This window comes from Rattus norvegicus, chromosome 5 (genome assembly GCF_036323735.1).
Source record: "Rattus norvegicus strain BN/NHsdMcwi chromosome 5, GRCr8, whole genome shotgun sequence".
NCBI classification, from domain to species: domain Eukaryota; kingdom Metazoa; phylum Chordata; class Mammalia; order Rodentia; family Muridae; genus Rattus; species Rattus norvegicus.
Window position 1 is genome coordinate 142416147 of NC_086023.1, and position 21169 is coordinate 142437315.

Below are 21169 nucleotides of genomic sequence, written 5' to 3' on the forward strand. Positions count from 1 at the left end.
TCTTCAGATACACCAGAAGAGGGCATCAGATCTCTTTACAGATGGTTGTGAGCCACCATGTGGTTGCTGGGAATTGAACTCATGACCTCTGGAAGAGCAGTCGGGTGCTCTTAACCGCTGAGCCATCTCTCCAGCCCTTGTTTTGTTTTGTTTTTAAATTTACTTTCATTTTATGCATGTGAATGTTTTTGCCTTCATGTGTATCATGTGTGTGTGGTACCAAAGGAAGCCAGAAGAGGGCGTCTGACCCCACGGAACACGAGCCAAGGACCAAACGTATGCTGGAAACCGGACCCAGGACCTTTGCCAGAACAGCACATGGTCTTAACCACGGAGTCATCTCCTTACCCCTTGCCCTGTTATATTTTAAAAAGATGTATTACTTTTTGAGTGTGTATGTGTGTTTGTATGAATGTGTGCCATGAGTGCAGTGCCTACAGAGGCCAGAAGAGGGCCTCTGATCCCCTGGAGCTGAAGTGTGAGAAGCCTGCTGTGAGTGCCACAACCGATCTCAGGTTCTATGGAAGAGCAGCAAGCGCCACTAACCTCTGGGCCATTGCTCTAGCCCCAGTCTCAGTTCTGAATACAGAACTGTCTTCCAACACAGTAACTCTCCAGTCAGTTGTACAGTATTTGCTGTTAGATTCATTTGTTACACTGAACTTGGACATTTGAATTGCCAGTCGTAAGATTTAAATTGCATTCGTTTTTTTCCTTTCCATCGCTAGGGATGAGACCTCTGGTAACACATATCAGACAATGGCGCTGCTTGAACTTGGCTCCTAGGCCACACCTTCCTTTGTAGTTTTTCTTTCTTTCTTTTTTTTTTTTTTTCTTTTCTTTTTTTTCCGGAGCTGGGGACTGAACCCAGGGCCTTGTGCTTGCTAGGCACAAGCTCTACCACTGAGCTAAATCCCCAGCCCCCTTTGTAGTTTTTCTTTTTGTGCCGGGGACTTGGCATTTCTTTTTGGAGACCCCGAGGAAGCTTTCCTTTCTTGCATGTGATTTGGTGACATTGCCACTGGACCACCATCCCAGTACAGCACCTTGCTGCTCAACACAGATGTCCTCCGATCCCTTACATCTCTCTTCTGCCTGAGCCAGAGTCGGCTGGGTTTCCTGTTATATCCAATTGAAAACTGCTCACGGCTAGAGTTCAGATGCCACCCTTCACCATGACAGCTGCAGCAGCTCAGACCGGTGTAATTAAAACATCCAAAGAAGGAGTTGGGGATTTAGCTCAGTGGTAGAGCGCTTGCCTAGCAAGTGCAAGGCCCTGGGCTCAGTCCTCAGCTCCGGAAAAAAAAAAAATCCAAAGAGGGCTGGAGAGGTGGCTCAGCGGTTAAGAGCACTGGCTGTTCTTCCCAGAGGTCCTGAGTTGAATTCCCAGCAACCACCTGGTGGTTCACAACCATCTATAGTGGGATCTGATGCCCTCTTCTGGTGTGTCTGAAGACAGCTACAGTGCACTCATATACATTAAATAGATAAATCTTTAAATAAAAATCCAAAGAAGTGGGACATAGCCCACGAAGCCACTCCTCCTCTCCTTTTTTTTTGAGAGTATTTATTATATATAAGTACACTGCAGTCAGTGTTCTTAACCACTGAGCCATCTTTCCAGCCCCACTCCTCCTCTCTTAAAAAATATTTATTTTTATCTTATGTGCATAACCATTTTGCCTACATGTATATATGCATACTACATGTGTGCCTTGTGCCCTCAGAGGTCAGAAGACTATGTCAAATCTCTTAGTGCTGCTGTTACAAATGGTTGTGAACTGCATAGGCTCTCTGCTCCTCCCTATTCCAGCGATAGCAGTGCCAGCCTCATCCCGCAGACCAGGTGGTGAAGGTCGGTGTGAAAGGATTTGGCTGCATTGGGCTCCTGGTTACCAGAGCTGTCTTCTCTACATCTGGCAAAGTGGAGATTGTTACCGTCAATGATCCATTCACTGACCTCAACTACATGGTCTACATGTTCCAGTATGACTCTACCCATGGCAAGTTCAATGGCACAGTCAAGGCTCAGAATGGGAAGCTTGTCATCAACGGGAATCCTATCACCATCTTCCAGGAGCAAGATCCCGCTAACATCAAGTGGGGCGAAGCTGGACATCTTCACCACCATGGAGAAGGCCAGGGCTCATTTGAAGTGTCATCATCTCTGCTCCTTTGGCTGATGCCCCCATGTTTATTATGGGTGTGAACCACGAGAAATATGACAACTCCCTCAAGATTGTCAGCAATGCATCCTGCACCACCAACTGCTTAGCCCCCCTGGCCAAGGTCATCCATGACATTGTGGAAAGGCTCATGACCACAGTCCATGCCATCACTGCCACTCAGAAGACTGGATGGCCCCTCTGGAATGCTGTGGTGTGATGGCTGTGGGGTAGCCCAGAACATCCCTGCATCCACTGGTGCTGCCAAGGCTGTGGGCAAAGTCATCCCAGAGCTGAACTGGCATGGCCTTCTGTGTTCCTACCCCCAATGTATCTGTTGTGGATCTGACATGTTGTCTGGAGAAATCTGCCAAGTATGACGACATCAAGACGGTGGTGAAGCAGGTGTCCGAGGTCCCACTAAAGGGCATCCTGGGCTACACTGAGAACCAGGTTGTCTCCTGCGACTTCAACAGCAACTCCCATTCCTCCACTTTTGATGCTGGGGCTGGCATTGCTCTCAATGACAACTGTGTAAAGCTCATTTCCTGGTATGACAATGAATATGGCTACAGCAACAGGGTGGTGGACCTCATGGCCTACATGGCCTCCAAGGAGTAAGAAACCCTGGACCACCCACCCCAGCCCAGCAAGGATACTGAGAGCAAGAGAGAGTCCCTCAGTTGCTAAGGGGTCCCCATCCCAGCTCAGCCCCCAACCCTGAGCACCTCCCTCACAATTCCATCCCAGACCCCATAATAACAGGAGGGGCCTAGGGAGCTCTCCCTTCTCTCTTGAATACTATCAATAAAGTTTGCTGCACCCCCCAAAAAAAAACAAGAACAAGAACAAAAAAATATTTGCGAACTGCATAAAATGGTTACAGTTATCTGAGGTACTAAGAACTAAACTCAGATCCCCTGCAAGAGCGGCCATGGCTCTGACCCATGTAGCCACCTCTTCACAGGATGGTTTCACTATGTACCCCAGGCTGGCCTTGAACTCATAATTCTCCTGTGTCAGCCTCCAGCATGATGGAATTACAGGTGTTTGCCACCTCTCCCGACTATGCATCTCATTGCCCGATGGGAAGTTATTGTCTTAGACCCTTAATTCAGAAGGCCAGGGATGTCCCGAGTGGCCGGGTGAAGACGACTAGCTAATCACAATCTTTACTGACCTTGGAAACTGCAGAGAAGTCGCTTCTCTGAGCGAGGATTCGAGAAAGAACATCCAGATAAGCCGGGGCTGTGTCAGCGATCACGTGGGAGGGCGGGTGACTGAAAACTTACAGGGAGTTATCTGAGCCGTAACAAATAGTTGTTCTTACATAGAAAGAAAATCGAGATGTGGTTTTGTGTAGCTGAAGCTGACCTCAGCTCATTTGAACTTCTTTCTGGTCCTCGTGCCTCCATATCCCGAGTGCTGTCGTGCAAGGCTACATCACTACACTTGGCTTCTGCGGTGCTGGGGATCGAATCTGAGGCTTTGTACACGCTAGGCAAATGCTCTACAGCTGGGCGACCGCCCCAGCCCTGACTTCACAATTTTTACATTTATTTATTTATTTATTTATTTATTTATTTATTTATTTATATTCTTTCACTTTTTTATCTTTGACATAACAGGGAAACTTTATTTAGATCATTTACGTTAGAAAGGAATACGCTGTTCTGATTGACAGGAGCACAAAGGGGGAGGTACTCAAGGACCTAAAATGCTTTTGGTTTAATATACGTGTGTGTGGTGGTTTGAATGAAAATGTCCCCCACAGGCTCATAGGGAATGGCACTGTTAGGAGAGGTGGCCCTGCTGGAATAGGTGTGGCCTTGTTGGAGGAAGTGTGTCACTGGGGGTGGGCTTTGAGGTTCCAAAAGCTCGAGTCAGGCCCAGTGTCACTCTCTCTTCCTGCTGTCTGAGGTTCTGAATGTAGAACTCTAAGCTCCTTCTCCAGCACCGTGCCTGCCTGTGTGCTGCCAGGCTTCCCACTATGATGATAATGGACTAAACCTCTGAACTGCAAGCCAGCCCCGATTCAATGTTTCCTTATGAAAGTGGCTGTGGGGCTGGAGAGATAGCTCAGAGGTTAAGAGCACCCGACTACTCTTCCAGAGGTCCTGAGTTCAATTCCCAGCAACCACATGGTGGCTCACAACCATCTGTAAGAGGATCTGATGCCCTCTTCTGGTGTGTCTGAAGACAGCTACAGTGTGCTTATATATAATAAATGAATAAATCTTTTTTAAAAAAAAAGAAAGTTGCTGTGGTCATGGTGTCTGTTCACAGCAACAGAAACCCTAACTTAGACAGTATGTATGTATGTATGTATGTATGTATGTATGTATGTATGTATATGTATGATGTATCATTACATGTGTGAATGGTAGCATATGAACACCATGGTTTATATGTGGTGGTCATAGGACATCTAATGACAGTCCAGTCTCTCTTACTACCATTTGAGTTCCAGCAATCAAGCTCAAGTCATCAGGTTTAGCATCAAGTTCCTTTACTAGTTAAACCAGCTTATTGATCCAGAAAGTACAAATTTTATTAATAGATATAACACTGTTAAAAGGGAGCACTATGTAATGGGGTTTGAGTAAACAAACAATCAAACTATTAGAGATACATATGTTGGTACATCGTGTTCTTTGTACTAGGGGTCAGCCAAGGGATTTGGAGGTTTGAGGCTATCAGAATCTGATAACATCAAACCCTAGAGTCCCTCGGTCCCTCCCTCACCATCACACAGCTTTGTCCATGTCACAGAGTGGCTCCCTGCATAAAACCTCCTGCAGGAAAGTGCACCAGAGGCATAGTCACACAGCTCTGACCCCCTGGGCAGTTCTCACTTCTCACCAAGAATTACTGTACTGCCCCTAATCTCAGCAGTATAGATGCTGAGCTAGTGCGGCCATCTCCCAGCTCCTTCCTGTCATGTCAAGTTTGTAAGCCTGGACCCTGATAAACTCACCAAGGGAAATGTCACTTCTGATGCCACATGGCAGCTGTCTAGGGGAGTCCCAACGACTTCCACCTCTCCAAGTTCCTTCCTTCCTTTCTTTCTTTCTTTCTTTCTTTCTTTCTTTCTTTCTTTCTTTCTTTAAAAGCTCCGTACCGCTCTGCGGCCGACATCCTTCTGGAGAACAGAACTTGCTCCTGAGTTTCCTTGTGTAGTTAGTTTCCCCCATGGAGGGGAGGGCCTCTGTCCACTGAGGTACTCCCTACACCTGTGAAACCAGACTCGGCACATCTAGAAGCCTCTTCAGTAATGAGTCGATGGAAATCATAATAACGTTGGATCTCCATCCTGGGTCTCATAGTCCATGCAGGTTTCACGCTGCGTGTGGCCTTCAAGGGCAGGGTTGTAGAGGAAGCCTCGCTCCCTCCCATCATACTTCAAGAGGGAGCCTGAGCGAAACGGAAGAGAAAACAGTGATTCCGGGGCTTCTCATTTCTTACTCCAGGAAATGAAGGCTGCTTAGATCCTACAGATACCTGCCACAGATCCTTGGTTACAGGCAGGAAGAGTAGGAAAGTGACTTCTGGACTGAGTATGGAGATGCAGTCACTGAGAAATCTCAGGCCAAGCTAAAGTGGAAGTGTCCAGACTGGGAGGTCCAGAACCATGGACAGAAACCCAGACAAGGAGCTCTTTGGGCCTGAGGGTTCAGCACCATGGCCAGCCTCCCCATCCCCACACCTCTTTGCCCCCCTTCCCCCTCTTAGAGCTATTTTAGAAAAGGGCCTGACCTAGACTGGAGGTTGGCTGGCTCCTAACACCAGAAGGCTATGATAAATAATGGTTTGATTAATAGGCGTATCCTCCGGAGTCACAGAGGGAGAAGCTTCCTCTACACTGCTGTCTCCTAAGGCCCCACGTACACAGCATGAAAACTGTAAGGACCACGAGAGAACCGATTCAACACCAAAAGTAATTTCAAGTGCTCTTCCAGGATGCAGATCCAACTTAATTATAACATCCATCTATGTAAAAGTAGCTTTTATTCTCCTATTTTAATTGTCATCTCAGAGGACGACTGCTGAATAAGTTCATCCCTTCCAGTTCTTTCTGATCTCTGGCGTACTGGTTCAACTCAGCTGTTCTGGCCCAAACTCCTCTCCAAGCTGACTGATTCAAACTGGCCTCTCTCAGCTTCTGACTGGATTGCTCTGCCTGACCTCAAATCAACTCTAGCAATCTGTTCGAATCTTCTGGCTCCTCATTCTGTCCTCACTTTGTCTAGCTTGTTCCCTCTTCGATCTGTCTCTGTAAAACTCTCCGAGGAAAATTGCCTTCTGTGAACCAAATTCAACTGACCTCTACTCACTGAACTGTCCTCTCTTTCCTGTCTCTTCTCATGAGATTTGAGCATTCCTTTCTCTGACTCTGACTCACTCTTTCAGATCTTACTCTGATTTGTCACTTTGTCTGCCCCTAATTAGGCATCATTTCCAAACATGATTGCTTCCTTCTACAAACTAACCTTACCTACATTTGTTTGGGATTAAAGTTGTGGACTAAGGTGTGTTTGTATTTCAGCCAAAGAAGTCACGTTGTTGGATTAAAATTCCTCTACACATCTACACATTACTGAAAGGATTTTAGTAAATGTGAAAGGTCTGGCTTCACAGGGAGTATCCCACTGGACAGAGAAGGTCATCTCCTCCATGGAGAAAACTAACACTGCACAAGGAAACTCAGGACCAAGCCCTGCTCTCTAGAAGGACCTGGAGAGAGAAGCAGGAAGGTGCTGTGCAGAATTTCTTCACTTGCTTCCTGGAAGAGTGGAGTCCAGCCTATTAAGATCCGACTGATTTGCATAAATCTTCGAACAAGAGGACTTCTCTGCTGTGGTTTTATAATGTATAAGTGAACTGCTCAGAAGAAGAATGAGAAGGATTAGTTCACTCTTCTTGCTCCTCCCCCCACCCCCTAGTTCCTAGGGTTTCTGTCTGACAACTTCTCTCCTATGGGTGCAACAGTCTCCCAACAGCCAGAGGTGTCTTGTGGGCATCCTATGCAGCTTTACCCATCCATCTGTTCAGCTCCTGAAAGATTCCTGTGTGGCTCAGAGGGAGCTAGCATTTTGGCTTTGTACCCAGGGTCAAAAGCTTCTGGCTGAGGTCCCTGGAACTCAGGTAAGAAGCCATGCCTGATTCCTTGCTGACTTCCAAAGGGATAGGACCTGGCTTTAAAGAAAGTGGGTGAGGGGTGGTGGAGTGAGGACTCATTTTGAAATGAAAGGAGTCCTGGGTCTCTAAGCAGCTTCTAAAAATACCATCTCCCAGCTCTGGGGGGAGGGGGAGGGGAAACTGATCGTGAGGAGAATAGAAATAGGGGAAAGGTGGGAGATACAAGTATCTTTCTTCAGGTGGCTCTTATTTCAGAGACACTGCCTATCCCAGAGGCCACACCTCCTTTAGCTTCCTCAGAGGGCTCCAGTCTCTCAATGTCTCAGCCCAGCCCTTCCTGGTGCCCTTTCTTCCCAGAGGCCAAGGAAACCAATTCCTCCATCTACTCACCATTATTGCTGTCCAACAACCGTACCTGCAGTAAATTCTTTTGTGTACATACACACACACACACACACACACACACACACAGAGAGAGAGAGAGAGAGAGAGAGAGAGAGAGAGAGAGAGAGAGAGAGACACGGACAGACAGACAGAGAGAACAAGAGTGGCTTGTGAATGACCAGTGATCTATGATGCCATGAATCCCCTTTATATTCGGTGCCCAGAGGTATGGAATGTGGCAGAGACAAGTGACTCGCCCTGAGCCTGGTACTCATAAGTATTTGCTGGAAGGGTGGGGAGTACACGTCTAAGCAAAATGTACAGGTGCTGGACCCCACAGTGCATGCGTGACTCACATTCCAAGCTTCTCTGGCTGTTGTAGCACCTAAAGGGAGAGGGACTTCGCCCCCCACCTCCCACCCCGTGAAAAGATGGATGGAACTCCCTCCCCTCAAGTTCAGCTCAAATGGTGCCGCTCAGCTGCTTCCTTCATTCTGGAGGCCCCAGACCTCACCACCCCCACCAGATGGTTAAACCTTCAGCTTGCAATAAGTGACCTTCATTAAATAGAGGTCGTGTCCCACGTTTCCTTGCGGCTTCTTCAGCTCCAGCTGAACTCTTCGAGGACTGCTCCGCCTCTTTCACAGAGACCTCAGATTCCAGGTCTGCATTTCTCATCATTCTCCCGGGGAGCTCAGAGGAGAACCCCAGCCTGAGCATACCGTGGCCAGAGGTTGTGGGGTATGCTGCTTGTGTGTCTGGACAGCAGAAGCAAGAACCTGGGAAGCGGATTGTTGGTACAAAAATCTGCCACTGCCCGCATCTCAGCGTCCACATGGTTTCCCAGCATAGGAAGCAGTGCTGGTAGGGTGGGACCCTGTCTCCGATTTGACTCTTTCCCCAAGCAGCTTCTGGAATCGGCCACCGTGTGTGTGTGTGTGTGTGTGTGTGTGTGTGTGTGTGTGTGTGTGTGATGAGGGCGGGAGGAAAAGGAGGAGGGATCGAACCATGCAACACTGGGAGCCGCAGACACAGGAAGAGGCCAAGGGCTGGGAGACACCAGAACTCCCTAGAGCTTGAGGTCAGGATATCAAGCTCGGAAACCCCCTGCAAGTAATGGGAACAAGGGTGCTCCCAAGGCTAGCTAAGAGGCTGCAAGTGTCACCGCTTCCCCGCGGACCGCCCCCCCGTAAGCCACGCCCACAGCGCCTACTTCTCAGGATTCAGAGAGCTAAGGTTTAAGGGTCTCTAGTCCACCGACGCCAGCTTGTCTCGCTCTCCGGCAACCCTGCTAACGCTCAGAGCCGCCCTACCCCCACGGTTTGGAGATCTGCGGGACCCCTTGGTTTCCCCCTCCAGCTCGGCGTTCCGCCCCTGGCCTATGAAACTCCACCTTCTCATCCTCTGCTGACCCGGATTGGTGGACCTCCCGCGGCGATGCGTAGCGATTGGTCCCCATGGATGATGGTGACCAGCGAGACTCCGCCCCAGCCGGCGCTGGGGTCTGGGGGCACTGCTCAGCGGTGCTGGGCTGGCGAGGCTGGAGCCGCCGCCGCACTGACAGCTCCGTCTGTGGACCATGGAGACTGGCGCCGGTCCACACCCGCTGCGCCTGTTCGTCTGCCTGATGCCACTCTGTCTTGCTCTGCTTCTGGGACCCGGGCGGCCTGGGACCGCCGAGGAAGGTAAGGTGGGTTGTGCCTGGGAGCCTGAGATGCCAAATATTAGGGAGTTGGGGAGGGGGGCTAGAAGAGCGGAGTAAGGATTCGTTGGAGAGACTACTCAGTTGGGGCTTGAAGCAAGCGGGCAGCAGAGCGGGAAAGAACTAGAGAAAGAGGGGAGGTTGGTTAAGCGAGAGAGAAGAGAGGGGTATTGAGGAGCTTAGGTCTGGAGACCTAGGAGGCTGGGGAAGAGAGACTGGGGACCACAGGAGCCCGAGGCAGGTTCAGGGACCTGGTGAGACGGACAGACTGAGTGATTGGAGGTGGGAGGTGTGGGGGTGGGGAGATGAAGGGAGCAGGGAAGCCGAGGGGATGCGGCGAGACCAGGGCATGAGGCGGGATGGAGGAGAATAGCCCCGGGGCCTGCGGGGATCGCAGTGTGGACAGCCGGAGGGTGGATGTTAATCCGACTGGCAGAGTCCGGACGCCGCTCGAGGTGCTGTCCGCAGTGCTGAATCGAGATCGAGTCCACCGCGCGCGGTCCGCGTTGCGGAGGATTTGGGTCTGTCGGCCACCTTAGCGCCGGAGTCTTGCCTATGCTCCCACACCTCTTGAAGCGATATATATGTTCAATTGAATCCAGACGCGTCACAACCAGGTGCAGAACCTGAGATGCTGGAACAGACTCTGCCCGCAGGGTCTGTCCTGGCGCGGGATGGCAGATGCCTGCCAGTATGCAATTCCCAAGCAGGGTCGGTGACGAAAGCCCAGCGCACTGTCAGCGGCCCTGCCCACCGTCGCGGCTGCCTCCAGAGTCAGTCTCTCTTGGAGGCTCTCACCTTGGAAGCCCCCCCCCCCGCCCCGCTTCCTTACCACTCTAGGGAAGTAATATTTTGAGATTTGGGGATGGCCTGGCTTCCTGTCTCTAAGCTCTAAGCAGAGCTGCTCTCCAGACCCAGGCTTCTCTGAGCCCAACTGATGAGAGGATGCAGACTGCTGCTCTGTCACATCCTGAGGGAATAAAGTGACTCCAAGCTTTTCTGGTAGGGAGGAGGTGGCGAGGGTCATGGATTATGTGTGAAAGGGCCCATGACATTCTTTCAAAGGCAGTAGAAGCGGCAGCCCCTGGGAAAGGGGCTGGGCAGAGAAGCAAATAATTCTGATATTTCCTGTTGCTAAGTAGTCTTTCCCCTTCATTTTCACCGGAGGCTCCGGGAGACAAATGAAAAAGGTATTGGTCTCCTCCATGACCTCAGATCTGAGTGGATTTGGGGTGCACCCAAGGATTCCCAGATCCACTCATTTCCTCCTGCGAGTTGACAGTTAAATATGATTTAGGGAATTTGGAGAGGGTGGAGAGGATCACTGGCTTCTATCCCTAATGTGAAAGCTGACCTTAGAGCATCTGCCATAGACTCACTAGAAGACTAATAATGGCACTTGCTTCGGGAAGAAAAAGAAAGAAAGAAAGCCAGGATCTAATTTCCTGAATTTGTTAGCATTGCCTTGAGGGGGCGGGGGAAAGGCAGTGTGACTGGGTAGTTTGATACGAAGAGACAAATCTGGATTGGAAATTGGTTCCATTGCAACCACAATGGCCCTGATGAGGGCAGCAAGACTTGGAGCCAGAGGAGAAGGCAACACGGTCATAGAGGCAGAAGCTGGAATCGGGCACTGAAGACAGAGGGGAAGCCATAAGGCATTACATTTGTGGTCATTGGTCACAAGCCTCAGGGAATGAATAGAGGTGCCCTCGTTAATCACTAATCACGATGGCTGCCCCTCTCAAGCTCCCTTTGAGCTTCTCAGATCTTCTGGAGTTTTGCTCTGGGTCCTGTCCCCTCCTGTAGCTATCCGTGACGAATCCAACAATGGATCCCACCCTCCTACTCTGACACTGTGGCTTTCTGACATCCATGTTCTCCCCTCTCCTTAGTTACCCTCCTGGACTCCAAAGCCTCTCAGGCTGAGCTGGGCTGGACTGCACTGCCAAGCACTGGGGTAGGTGTTAAACTGCCCCTCCATCCCAAGGACCTCTAGTAGTCCAAGAGCAACCCCCATCTCAAGGACCCTCTAGTCGTCCTAGATCAATCCCTTCACCCTGTGTTCACTTAGGATCAAAATGTACTACAAAGACTCTTCACCCATGCTCAAGCAGGCACCCTTAGTTAAATGCAGTGGGACACACACACACACACACACACACACACACGGGAGTAGGAGGGGGACCTGCTGAGAAGTGGTTTGGAGGTAGGGGGAGGGGGTTAGAGGGAATAATAGGGAGATGTGGCTAAAGTACATTATATATTATGAAATTGTGGAAGAATTTAACACTTTCCAGTTATTTGTTCATTTATTTATTGTGTTTATGCGTGTATGCATGTATGCATCGGTGCCATGGTGTGCATGTGGAGGTCAGGACCACCTGCGGGAGTCTGACCTCTCCAACCGCCATGTGGGTCCTGCGGATCAGACTCAGGTCGGGCTTGGGAACAAGAGCTGTGACTCACTGAGGCCCATGACGCATACAGAGTTCATGCTCTCCAGAGCCTTCCTAGAAAATACCAAGTCTTCAGTCAGTCAGTCGAACAACACATAGGAGAACTGGTTGTGTGCAAGTGCAGAAATGTGAACTGTGGAGCAAGCATCCGTTGCCTCACACGCAGGAGACCTCTAAGTAGCTGTCAATCACTGACCGAGTAAGCAAGGTGGTGGTGGGGCGGGGTGGAAAGGTCACTGGGCAGAAAGCTGAGTGACTCTAGTCACCACTCCCAGCTCTGTCATGGATTCACTGCACCTATCCAGTCAAGCTGCTCTCCCTCAATCTCAGCTTCCTCGTCCACAAAAATAAGCACTGGGCTTGCCTCTTAGCACACATGTTAAAATTAGGACAGTACAGGGAAGATCAGTGTGGTCCCTGCTCAAGGGCAGCATGCAAATCCAAGGGATGCTGCATATTTTAAAAAGAAAAGAGGGGTTGGGGATTTAGCTCAGTGGTAGAGCGCTTGCCTAGCAAGCGCAGGGCCCTAGGTTCGGTCCCCAGCTCCGAAAGAAAAGAAAAGAAAAAAAAAGAAAAGAAAAGAGGAAGCCAGGTATGACAGACAGCTCACGTCTGAAATCCTAGGACTTTGGAGGCTGAGGGAGAAACATTGCTGTAAGTTTTAGGCCAGCCTGAGACATACAGTGAGATCAAGGCCATTCTAGGCTACAGGGTAAGACTCTGTTTCAAAAAAACAAAACAAAACAAAACAAAACAACAACAACAACAACAACCAAAAAGGATTAAGACTGGCCTCCTGGCCCATGCCTGCAATCCCACTTACTCAGGAAGCTGAGTCAGGAGAACTGTGAGTTCAGTCTGCCCGATTGAAGAGTGAGTTCAAAGCCAATTTGGACAACTTAGTTGATATAATGTCAAAAAAAAAAAAAATCTGTGGTAGAGTGCTTGCCCAGCAAGCCCAGCAACCTAGGTTCAATCCCCAGTACTGGAAAGAAAGTGAACTGGTAAATTGTACTTGTTTATTTCTGAAGCGACTCCTCACCCTGCATTTTGTCGTTTTAAGGGTTTATATTATAGGGGGCTTGAGGGTAGGAGAAGGGCAAAGGTGGAGAAAGGCCAGGCTCTGAGGTGTCCTCTGTACTATTGCCTCAGTGGGAGGAGATTAGTGGCGTGGATGAACATGATCGTCCCATCCGCACGTACCAAGTGTGCAACGTGTTGGAGCCCAACCAGGACAACTGGCTTCAGACTGGCTGGATCAGCCGTGGCCGTGGGCAGCGCATCTTCGTGGAGCTGCAGTTCACGCTGCGTGACTGCAGCAGCATACCTGGCGCCACTGGCACCTGCAAAGAGACCTTCAACGCATACTACCTGGAAACCGAGGCCGACTTAGGCCGAGGACATCCCCACCTAGGAGGCAACCGACCCCGCAAGATTGACACCATCGCAGCTGATGAGAGCTTCACGCAGGGCGACTTGGGGGAGCGAAAGATGAAGCTGAACACAGAGGTGCGTGAGATTGGCCCCCTCAGCCGTCAAGGCTTCCACCTGGCCTTCCAGGACGTGGGTGCATGCGTGGCGTTGGTCTCAGTGCGTGTCTACTACAAGCAGTGCCGTGCCACAGTGCGAGGCTTGGCAGCCTTCCCCGCCACCGCAGCTGAGAGCGCCTTCTCCACGCTGGTGGAAGTGGCTGGAACGTGCGTGGCCCACTCGGAAGGGGAGCCCAGCAGCCCTCCACGCATGCACTGTGGCGCGGATGGCGAGTGGCTGGTGCCTGTGGGCCGTTGCAGCTGCAGTGCAGGATTCCAGGAACGTGGTGACATCTGCGAAGGTATCCCGGGCACCTAGAGGGATGGGATGGGGACATATCATGCAGATGGAAAGATAGAGTGTGCTCTAGATGAAGAGGCATGGGTGGAAGTGCGGAAGGCATGGGTGGAGCTGGGAGTCAAGACCTTTTGTGCAGCGTCTAGTGAACCTAGCCAAGGCTGGAAAAGGTGAATCTGATCCCATACTAAGGACACATTAGGAACCAGGGGTAATAGCATAGGTCTGTAAAACCCAGCCCTCAAATGATGAATCAGGCAGATGGGCACATAGTGAGATGCTGTCTCAGCCAAACCAAACCAACCAACTAGCCAACCAACCAAAACCAAAGATGTAGGGGTTGGGGGTTTAGCTCAGTGGTAGAGCGCTTGCCTAGGAAGCGCAAGGCCCTGGGTTCGGTCCCCAGCTCCGAAAAAAAGAACCAAAAAAAAAAAAAAAAACCCAAAGATGTACAAACCCGTATTTCAGACAATATGGTGGGTTCCCATGACCAAAGGGATGAGTGCCCACCTCACTTGCAAAGTTAGGAATGGGCAGTCAAGATTGGAGTCCAGGTTTGCCCAGCTCCGAGAGTCTGCTGCTTCATCATGCCTCCTTCATGCATAACAAAAAACTGCACAGCAGCTCAACCCTCAGGCCTATATGACAGGGGACTTCATCCATGATCATATTCAAGTGAGGCTGGCAGGGGGCATCCCACAGCTCGAGTAGCAGCTTGCATGTGACAGCTCCTAGGATCTCACTCGGCTTCCTGCAGGAGGACTGTGTTTGCTGGTTCCCTAGGTCTGTGGCTTTGAACTCACAGGGTAGGATGAGATCTGAGTGTGTGCATTTAGCCAGAAAATTCAAAGGAATGTATTCTGCGTGTGTGTGTGTGTGTGTGTGTGTGTGTATGTGTGGCATGTACTGTGTGTGTATGTGTGTGGTGTGTGTGTGTGGTGTGTGTGTGGTGTGTGTGCGTGTGTGTGTGGTGTGTGTGTGGTGTGTGTGCGTGTGTGTGTGTGGGGTGTGGGTGTGGTGTGTGTGTGTGGTGTGTGGTGTGTGGTGTGTGTGTGTGTGGTGTGTGTGTATGTGGTGTGTGTGTGGTGTGTGGTGTGTGGTGTGTGTGTGGTATGTGTGTGGGGGTGTATGTGTGGTGTGTGTTTGTGGTATGTGTGTGGTGTGGTGTGGTGTGTGTGTATGTGGTGTGTGTGTCTGCGGTGTGTGTGTGGTGTGGTATGTGTGTGTGGTGTGGTGTGGTGTGTGTGTGTGGTGTGTATGTCTGTGGTGTGTGTGGTATGTGTGTGGGTGTGTGTATGTGTGTGTGGTGTGGTGTGTGTGTGAGTGTGGGGTGTGTGGGGTGTGTGTGTGGTGTGTATGTGTGTGTCTGTGGTGTGTGTGTCTGTGTGTGTGTGGTGTGTATGTGTGTGTGGTGTGTGTGTAGTGTGTGTGTGTGTGTGTGTGTGTGTGTGTGTGTGTGTGGTGACAGAGGAGAGCAAGCATAGATGAATGCCATGGAGTGCAAGCAGAAGCCAGAGGATACCCCATGGGAGTGTCAGCTCTATCCCTCCGCCATAGATTCTACTATTGAACTCAAGTGGTCAAGCTAGACTGAGCCATCTCATTACCAAAGGATCCACACTCTAATCCAGGTCTTTCTCTGGGTGTCAGGGCAATAGAAACCAATCAGACACAGACCCGGCTCTTGAAAACCTCACATCTCCATGGAAAGGGGCGAAAGTTGATTTTTTTTAAACTCATAAGAAAGTGATACATGCTATAACACAGCTGCAGAGTGGTAGGTGTCAGAGGAAGCGACTAAGCTTGGTGTTGTCACTTCATCTGTTGCTTTGATAAAAACATTCCGACCAGAAACAACCCAAGGGAAGAAAGGGTTGATTCCAGCTTACAGATCATTGAGGGAAGTCAGGGAAGGAACTCAAGGCATGAACATAGAGATAGACCACTTGCTGGTTCTGGTTCATATGTTTACCTAGCTTTGTACGCAGCTCAGGACCACGTGATTGGGGAGGGAATGGTACCTCGCACAGCTGGCTGGGTCCTCCTGTATCTAGACAATCCATCCCAGACATCCTATAGGCCACTCTGATCTGAGGAATCTCTCAACTGAGACTCAGGTAACACTATGCTGCGTCAAACTGACAGAGCCAACCAGGACAGCTTCCCTACTCAGTCACCCGCTCAGATAGCCTGGAGATAGCTCATCTCCAGCTGTATCTTCTTGTGTATGTAGATGGATACAACCGTCTCCTCTCTGGAAACCTGTGGTTATTGTGAAACCCAGAAGCAAGAACCTTTCTTTTTTTTTTTTTTTCCTTTTCTTTTTTTCGGAGCTGGGGACCGAACCCAGGGCCTTGCGCTTGCTAGGAAAGCGCTCTACCACTGAGCTAAATCCCCAACCCCAGCAAGAACCTTTCTGAGCTCTCCCAAACAGTCGGGTCTCACTGAGTGCTCTATGCCCGTACTACAGTGGTCTACCAAAATAGACGTGAACATGCATGGATGTGTTTCTGAGCTCAGGCATTGATCTCAGCAGCCCCGGGTCCATGGCAGACAGTGGGATGTGGTAGATGGTCAGTGGAAATTCGGAGTTCTCATGTGTCTCTGTTTTCTTTCTGCTGCTTTGATAGCTAGCCTGACAAAAACAACTTAGAAGAAAGGGTTTGTTTGGCTTATCTATGTTACAGTCTATTGAGGTGAGGAAGCCACAGAGAACTGGTCACGTTATATATACTTTCAAGAGCAGAGGGCAATGAATTAATTCATGCCTGCTAGCGCTCCTCTGTCCTCTCCATGCCATTCAGTCCAGGAGTCCTGTTCAGGAAGTGGTCCCACCCACAGTCCCCATGGGCCTTTGATCCCAGCAATCAAGAGGCAGAGGCAGGCAGATCTCTGTGAGTTCAAGGCCAGCATAGACTACATAATGAGTTCCAGGACAGCCAGGGCTATGTAAAGAGACCCTGTCTCAAAACCAAAAAGATGGGTTTTTCTACTTCGATTGACTCAGTCAAGACAATCCCTCACAGACATTAGAAATGGCTCTATCCTTAAACGATCCTTGGCAGATGTCCCCAGAAGCCTGTCTCCTAGATGGCAGGTTGACAGTTAATGTGAAACCATCCCACCATGGTGTGAGTCCTACCCACAGAGAGCCCAGATCTGAGGATGGGGAGAGTTTTCCAGAGAAAGGGAGGCTTTGCTTCCTGGTGGCCGGGAACATTCTGCACAGGCACAGTGACAAAAAGGAACAGAGTGGTTGGTACTAAATAAGTAAGCCAGGGTGGATACTGTGGCGGGCACGTGGGAGTGAGAATCTATGAGCTGGAAAAGGGGCAGGGCCACAGGAGAATGATGAACTCGAGGCTTTATGCTTCAGGCCAGTGAGGAGGGGAGCCAGCATGTTCAGATTTATATTTTCAAAAGAGCACTCAGGCTGCACCAGCAAAGAAAGGATGGGGGAGGGGAAGCATTGGAGGACAGAAGGAAGGAAGGAGGGTGGACCCAGAAGTCCAGGAGACAGACTGTGAGCTGTGAACTCAGATGGTAGCAGCCATCTTTGAGTGATGAAGACAGATGGGAGGGAGGGATGGGGGACATGGCGTAGAATGACTGTTGTCTCAGCACCCAGGTGGGAGCAGGAGGACTAGGATTCAAGGCCACCCTGGGATACATAGTGAATTTGAAGCTAGCCCTAGGACATGACACTTAATCTAAAAAAACGAACAAAAGACCCCAGAGAGTCAAATAGCTCACCTAGCAAAAGCTGTGAACTCTATACCCAACAAAAGTATTTTTCTTTTATTGGGTATTTTATTTATTTAGCAAAAACATTTGTTTAAAAAGTGGTTTTCACATGCCTTCAATCCAGTGGTTCTCAATTCTCCTAATGCCATGACCCTTTAATACAATTCCTCATGTTGTGATGACCCCCAACCATAAAGCTATTTTCGTTGCTACTTCATTCGTAATTGTCATTTTGCTGTGTTATGAATTGTTATGTAAATAGTCTTGGAGATATTTACCAAAGGGTAGAGACCCATAGGTTGAGAGCCATTGCTTTAATGCAAGCCTTTGGGAGGCAGAGGAAGCAGCTATCGGTGAGTTCTAGGATAGCCTGGTCTACATAGTGAGTTTCAGGACAGCCAGGGATACATAATAGATCCTGTGGAAAAAGAAAGAGATTGGGAGAGGGATGCTGAGAGACTGAAGGGTAGAAAAGGGAAGGCGATACCGTGGTGGTCCAGGGAGACGAGCATCCAGAAAAGAGCATGGTGAGCACTCAGGCAAGTCGAGGGCTGGATAGTGGTCACGTGATCTTGGCAAGAACGATTGCAGTTGAGCAATAGAGAGAATGAGCTGTAGTCAGTCCGATGAAGAATGAAGAGCCCTGTGGAGCCAGAGTCAAAGTATCTAGATGTGTAGTGATCCCGGATATCTCAGTTGGTAGAGAATCAATCTTGGGGATGTGGCTCACTTGGCATCCATCCACAAAGCCCTGGGTTCCATCCCACTACCACATAAACCAGTCATAAGGATACATGTCTATCCTATACCCAACCCTCAGGAGGCATCCTTAGCTATGTGAGACCACACACATGTGCACAAACACACACACACACACACACACAGAGAGAGAGAGAGAGAGAGAGAGAGAGAGAGAGAGAGAGAGAGAGAGAGAGAACACTCTAGAAGAAGCCTGGATTTGAAGGGAGAAGAGAGCATCTTCAGCAGAATGTTGGCTTGATAGAATCTTTGTGTGTGAACATATTGTTTGAACAGAGAGAGGGCTTTTATTGTAGAGCGGAGACACTTGTTTATATGCTAGGGGAGAGAGCCAGTGGCATACCAAATGTGTGCAGGGAGCGATCTGTTCAAGAGGAAGGAGTGCTTTATTACTGACGTGGGTTAAAATTGCTGACGCATGTTGCTAATATAAAACAGGACAACTTTTAGTCAGCTTTAGGATTGTTTTAAAATAGTCTATAGTCAGAGCCCTTATGCCTGCTTGGTAATGGACTCCTTTCCTGCTCCACCCCGTAGTGACATCACTGGAAAAAGGCAGCTGGCAGAGAGGGTTGCAAAGACCATAGGAATGTCGACTTTGAGGAGGGGCGGAAGCCAGGGGTCCAGAGTGGAGATGGCTAGCTGTCCTTAAACAGAGGGTGGCTTGTCCCCACCTCTAAGACTGCAGGAGAGGAACATCAGTCAGACGGAGGTGTTTGTGGTTTTCATAACCAGCCGTTGGGGAAATTACCAACTCAGGACCTTTCTGTGTGCTCTGCCGGGTGTGGAGTCGTCTGTAACAGGGCGGGGGAGTCAGATTCGTGTCGATTTTATGGTGTGTCTGCAGAGTCTAGAACCTGGCTCATAGCAGATGATAAACTCGTGGATGCTTAGCAACTAGAGACCTCTGGTTTGTGTCGTGCTCCCACTCCTTGAGCTGAGACCAGATAAAAGTTGCTTGCAATGGCGTCACTTGTGTCCAGGGCAGTGGAGGAAATGGGGGAAATTTAGGGCAAATTTCCCAAGGGAGGTGCTGTTGGATCTGGGCTTTAGAGAGATACAAAACTCAGCAGCCAGGAGGAAGAGGATGCGAGACATCATGGGTTAGAAGCTCTCTGTGGTGTTCAGAGAGTCTGTGGTGTAGGCATGGTGGGGACTGCTGGAGGTTAGGAAGGCACCAGAAGTGGTCAGGTTTGCCCTGGTACCTTCAGGCAGTCCAAGTGTCTCTTGCGGCTAAGTGGACACTTTCTCAAAGCTGGAGGAGGAGGAGACAAAGCTAAGGAGGAGAAATATGTTCACACACAAAGATTCTATCAAACCAACATTCTGCTGAAGATGCTGTCTCTTCTCCCCGGTCTTTATGATTATGGTTAATATGATTATCTTGCTATCTAATTTGGTTTGAGATAGGGTTTCTTTATGTAGCCCTGGCTGTCCTGGGAGTCACTCTGTGGACCACACTGGCCTCAAAATCAGAGATCTGCCTTCCTCTGCTTCCCAAGTGCTGGGATTTAAGAGGCGTGTGTCACCACTGCTCAGTGTCCTGCTCTTTCTTTAGTGACCTTGGTTCTTGGTCCTTCGGTAGCCACCATAGGAATCGGTGAGATTTGGCTTCCCTTTACGGAACACGGACTGTTATCACGTCTCTCGTGGGTCCGCCTGCTTGCTGACGCTGAGAGCCCTGGTGGAGTGACAGGGTGGACTCTACACACATCATCTAACGTGGGCTCCTCCTACAACTAGCCTTTCTCTCTGGTGGCAAAGGCAACCTGAGAAGGGTAGAGCTCCTAAGAAGGGAGACATCATGAGGTATATAAGCAAAGCTGGTGAAAAATCTCTTCAGGGCCAGACTAGAGGGAGTTAAACTGGACGACCTCTGAATTTCTGACTTTGACATTGAAGAGAGGAAAGTATTGGCTGTCAGGGAGTCCTGTCCTGAGTCTGTCCTTCCATACATCATTCTCCTAGACGAGGCCTCTCAGAGTAGGGAGGACCACAACTGTCTGTGATGGGGCCACAAAGACCACAGGTGGGATAGCATCTCTCTTCCTCTTTAAGCATGGTACCGCTACATTCCTTCCAGTACCCTGAGACTTACGCGTAGGGCACCTCTCCAAACTCTCTCCACTATTTCTAAGCAGTCGGCAGGCTATGATCACAATATCCATCTGACTGACGGTTTCCTCAGCCCAAAGAAGCAAAGCTAAAACTGCACCAAGCTTTCAAGTCTTGGTTCTGACTACCCACAGGTCCACAGGGGTAGTGGAGCTTCAGTTTGTGCTAAAGGAAAGAGGTTGGTTAGCCCATTCCCTAGCTATGCTCCAGGGGACTCTGGGTAAGGTGGGATTCTCCCAAGTCTAAACCTTTCAGACAGTACAATATCTCAGGCTCTTGGGAATGGCATTCTTCCCGAGAGTTTGTCTCCCTCCCTGCTGTTGTTCTGTCTTCTTGGATCCAGCCTTGCATCCTTAGCTAGTCTAGAGGGAGGCCCAGGGAGTCAGGTGAGGACCCAGCACAACAGAAGGAGGGTCCAGGAGCCACTCCAAACCAAACCGAGACCCTTTCTTAACATGGGCATTTAAGGCAGGGAGATGGCTCTGGGGGAAAGGCTTGCTGTGCTAGTCTGAAGGTCTAAGTGGAGGTGCCCAACATCCACAGAAAGTTAGGCATGGCAGAGCTCTCCGTAACCCCAGCACAGGAAGGGGACAACAAATCCCAGGGGCTTTCTGGCCAGCAAGAATAGCTGAGGCCCTGAGCTTCTGGTTTGGCGAGACAGCCTGTCTCCAAAACTAAGTTGCACAGTGACGGAGGCAGACACTTGACGTGGAGCTCTGGTCTGTACACGTTCACAAACGGACAATCACAACCCCTGCACACACAAATAAACAAAATAGAATGAGAGCATGGTCATGCCTGCAACCCCAGCACTCAGGAAAGGACGGAAGAACAAAAAGTCCAGGTCATCCTCAGCTACACTGAAAATTGAAGGC

The 21169-nt window shown here is 49.8% G+C and overlaps 2 protein-coding genes and 2 non-coding genes across 7 annotated transcripts in view; 3 read left to right on the plus strand and 1 right to left on the minus strand.

The window, feature by feature from the left end:
• Nucleotides 1–846: 846 nt before the first annotated feature.
• On the minus strand, nucleotides 847–921 carry Trnaa-agc89 (transfer RNA alanine (anticodon AGC) 89). The gene has a single exon. It is a non-coding gene; the product is annotated as a tRNA-Ala (tRNA).
• Nucleotides 922–2461: 1540 nt separating this feature from the next.
• LOC120102977 (glyceraldehyde-3-phosphate dehydrogenase-like) lies at nucleotides 2462–4304 on the plus strand. The gene has a single exon (XM_039111236.2). It carries the CDS (start codon nucleotides 2469–2471, stop codon nucleotides 2784–2786), a length of 318 nt encoding a protein of 105 aa, XP_038967164.1. The 5' UTR covers nucleotides 2462–2468; the 3' UTR covers nucleotides 2787–4304.
• Nucleotides 4305–8113: 3809 nt separating this feature from the next.
• Epha10 (EPH receptor A10) overlaps nucleotides 8114–21169 on the plus strand; it is a 36046-nt gene continuing 22990 nt past the window's right edge. For 2 of the 4 annotated variants that reach the window (XR_005504408.2, XM_017593293.3), the window contains exons 1-3: nucleotides 8114–9373; nucleotides 11286–11350; nucleotides 13002–13680. Coding sequence is in view for 3 of the 4 variants with exons in the window: in XM_017593293.3 (XP_017448782.1) it covers nucleotides 9268–9373; nucleotides 11286–11350; nucleotides 13002–13680 (850 nt within the window). In the remaining variant the exon portion in view is untranslated. The remainder of the gene's footprint in view (nucleotides 9374–11285; nucleotides 11351–13001; nucleotides 13681–21169) is intronic. The other 2 variants (NM_001395095.1, XM_039109629.2) reach the window with 2 other exon arrangements.
• On the plus strand, nucleotides 12206–12311 carry LOC120103229 (U6 spliceosomal RNA). Its single transcript, XR_005505318.1, has one exon. It is a non-coding gene; the product is annotated as a U6 spliceosomal RNA (small nuclear RNA).

Bases quoted from the DNA above. Each gene is read 5' to 3' on its own strand.
- LOC120102977 (XM_039111236.2), top strand. From the start codon at position 2,469: ATGGCCTTCTGTGTTCCTACCCCCAATGTATCTGTTGTGGATCTGACA.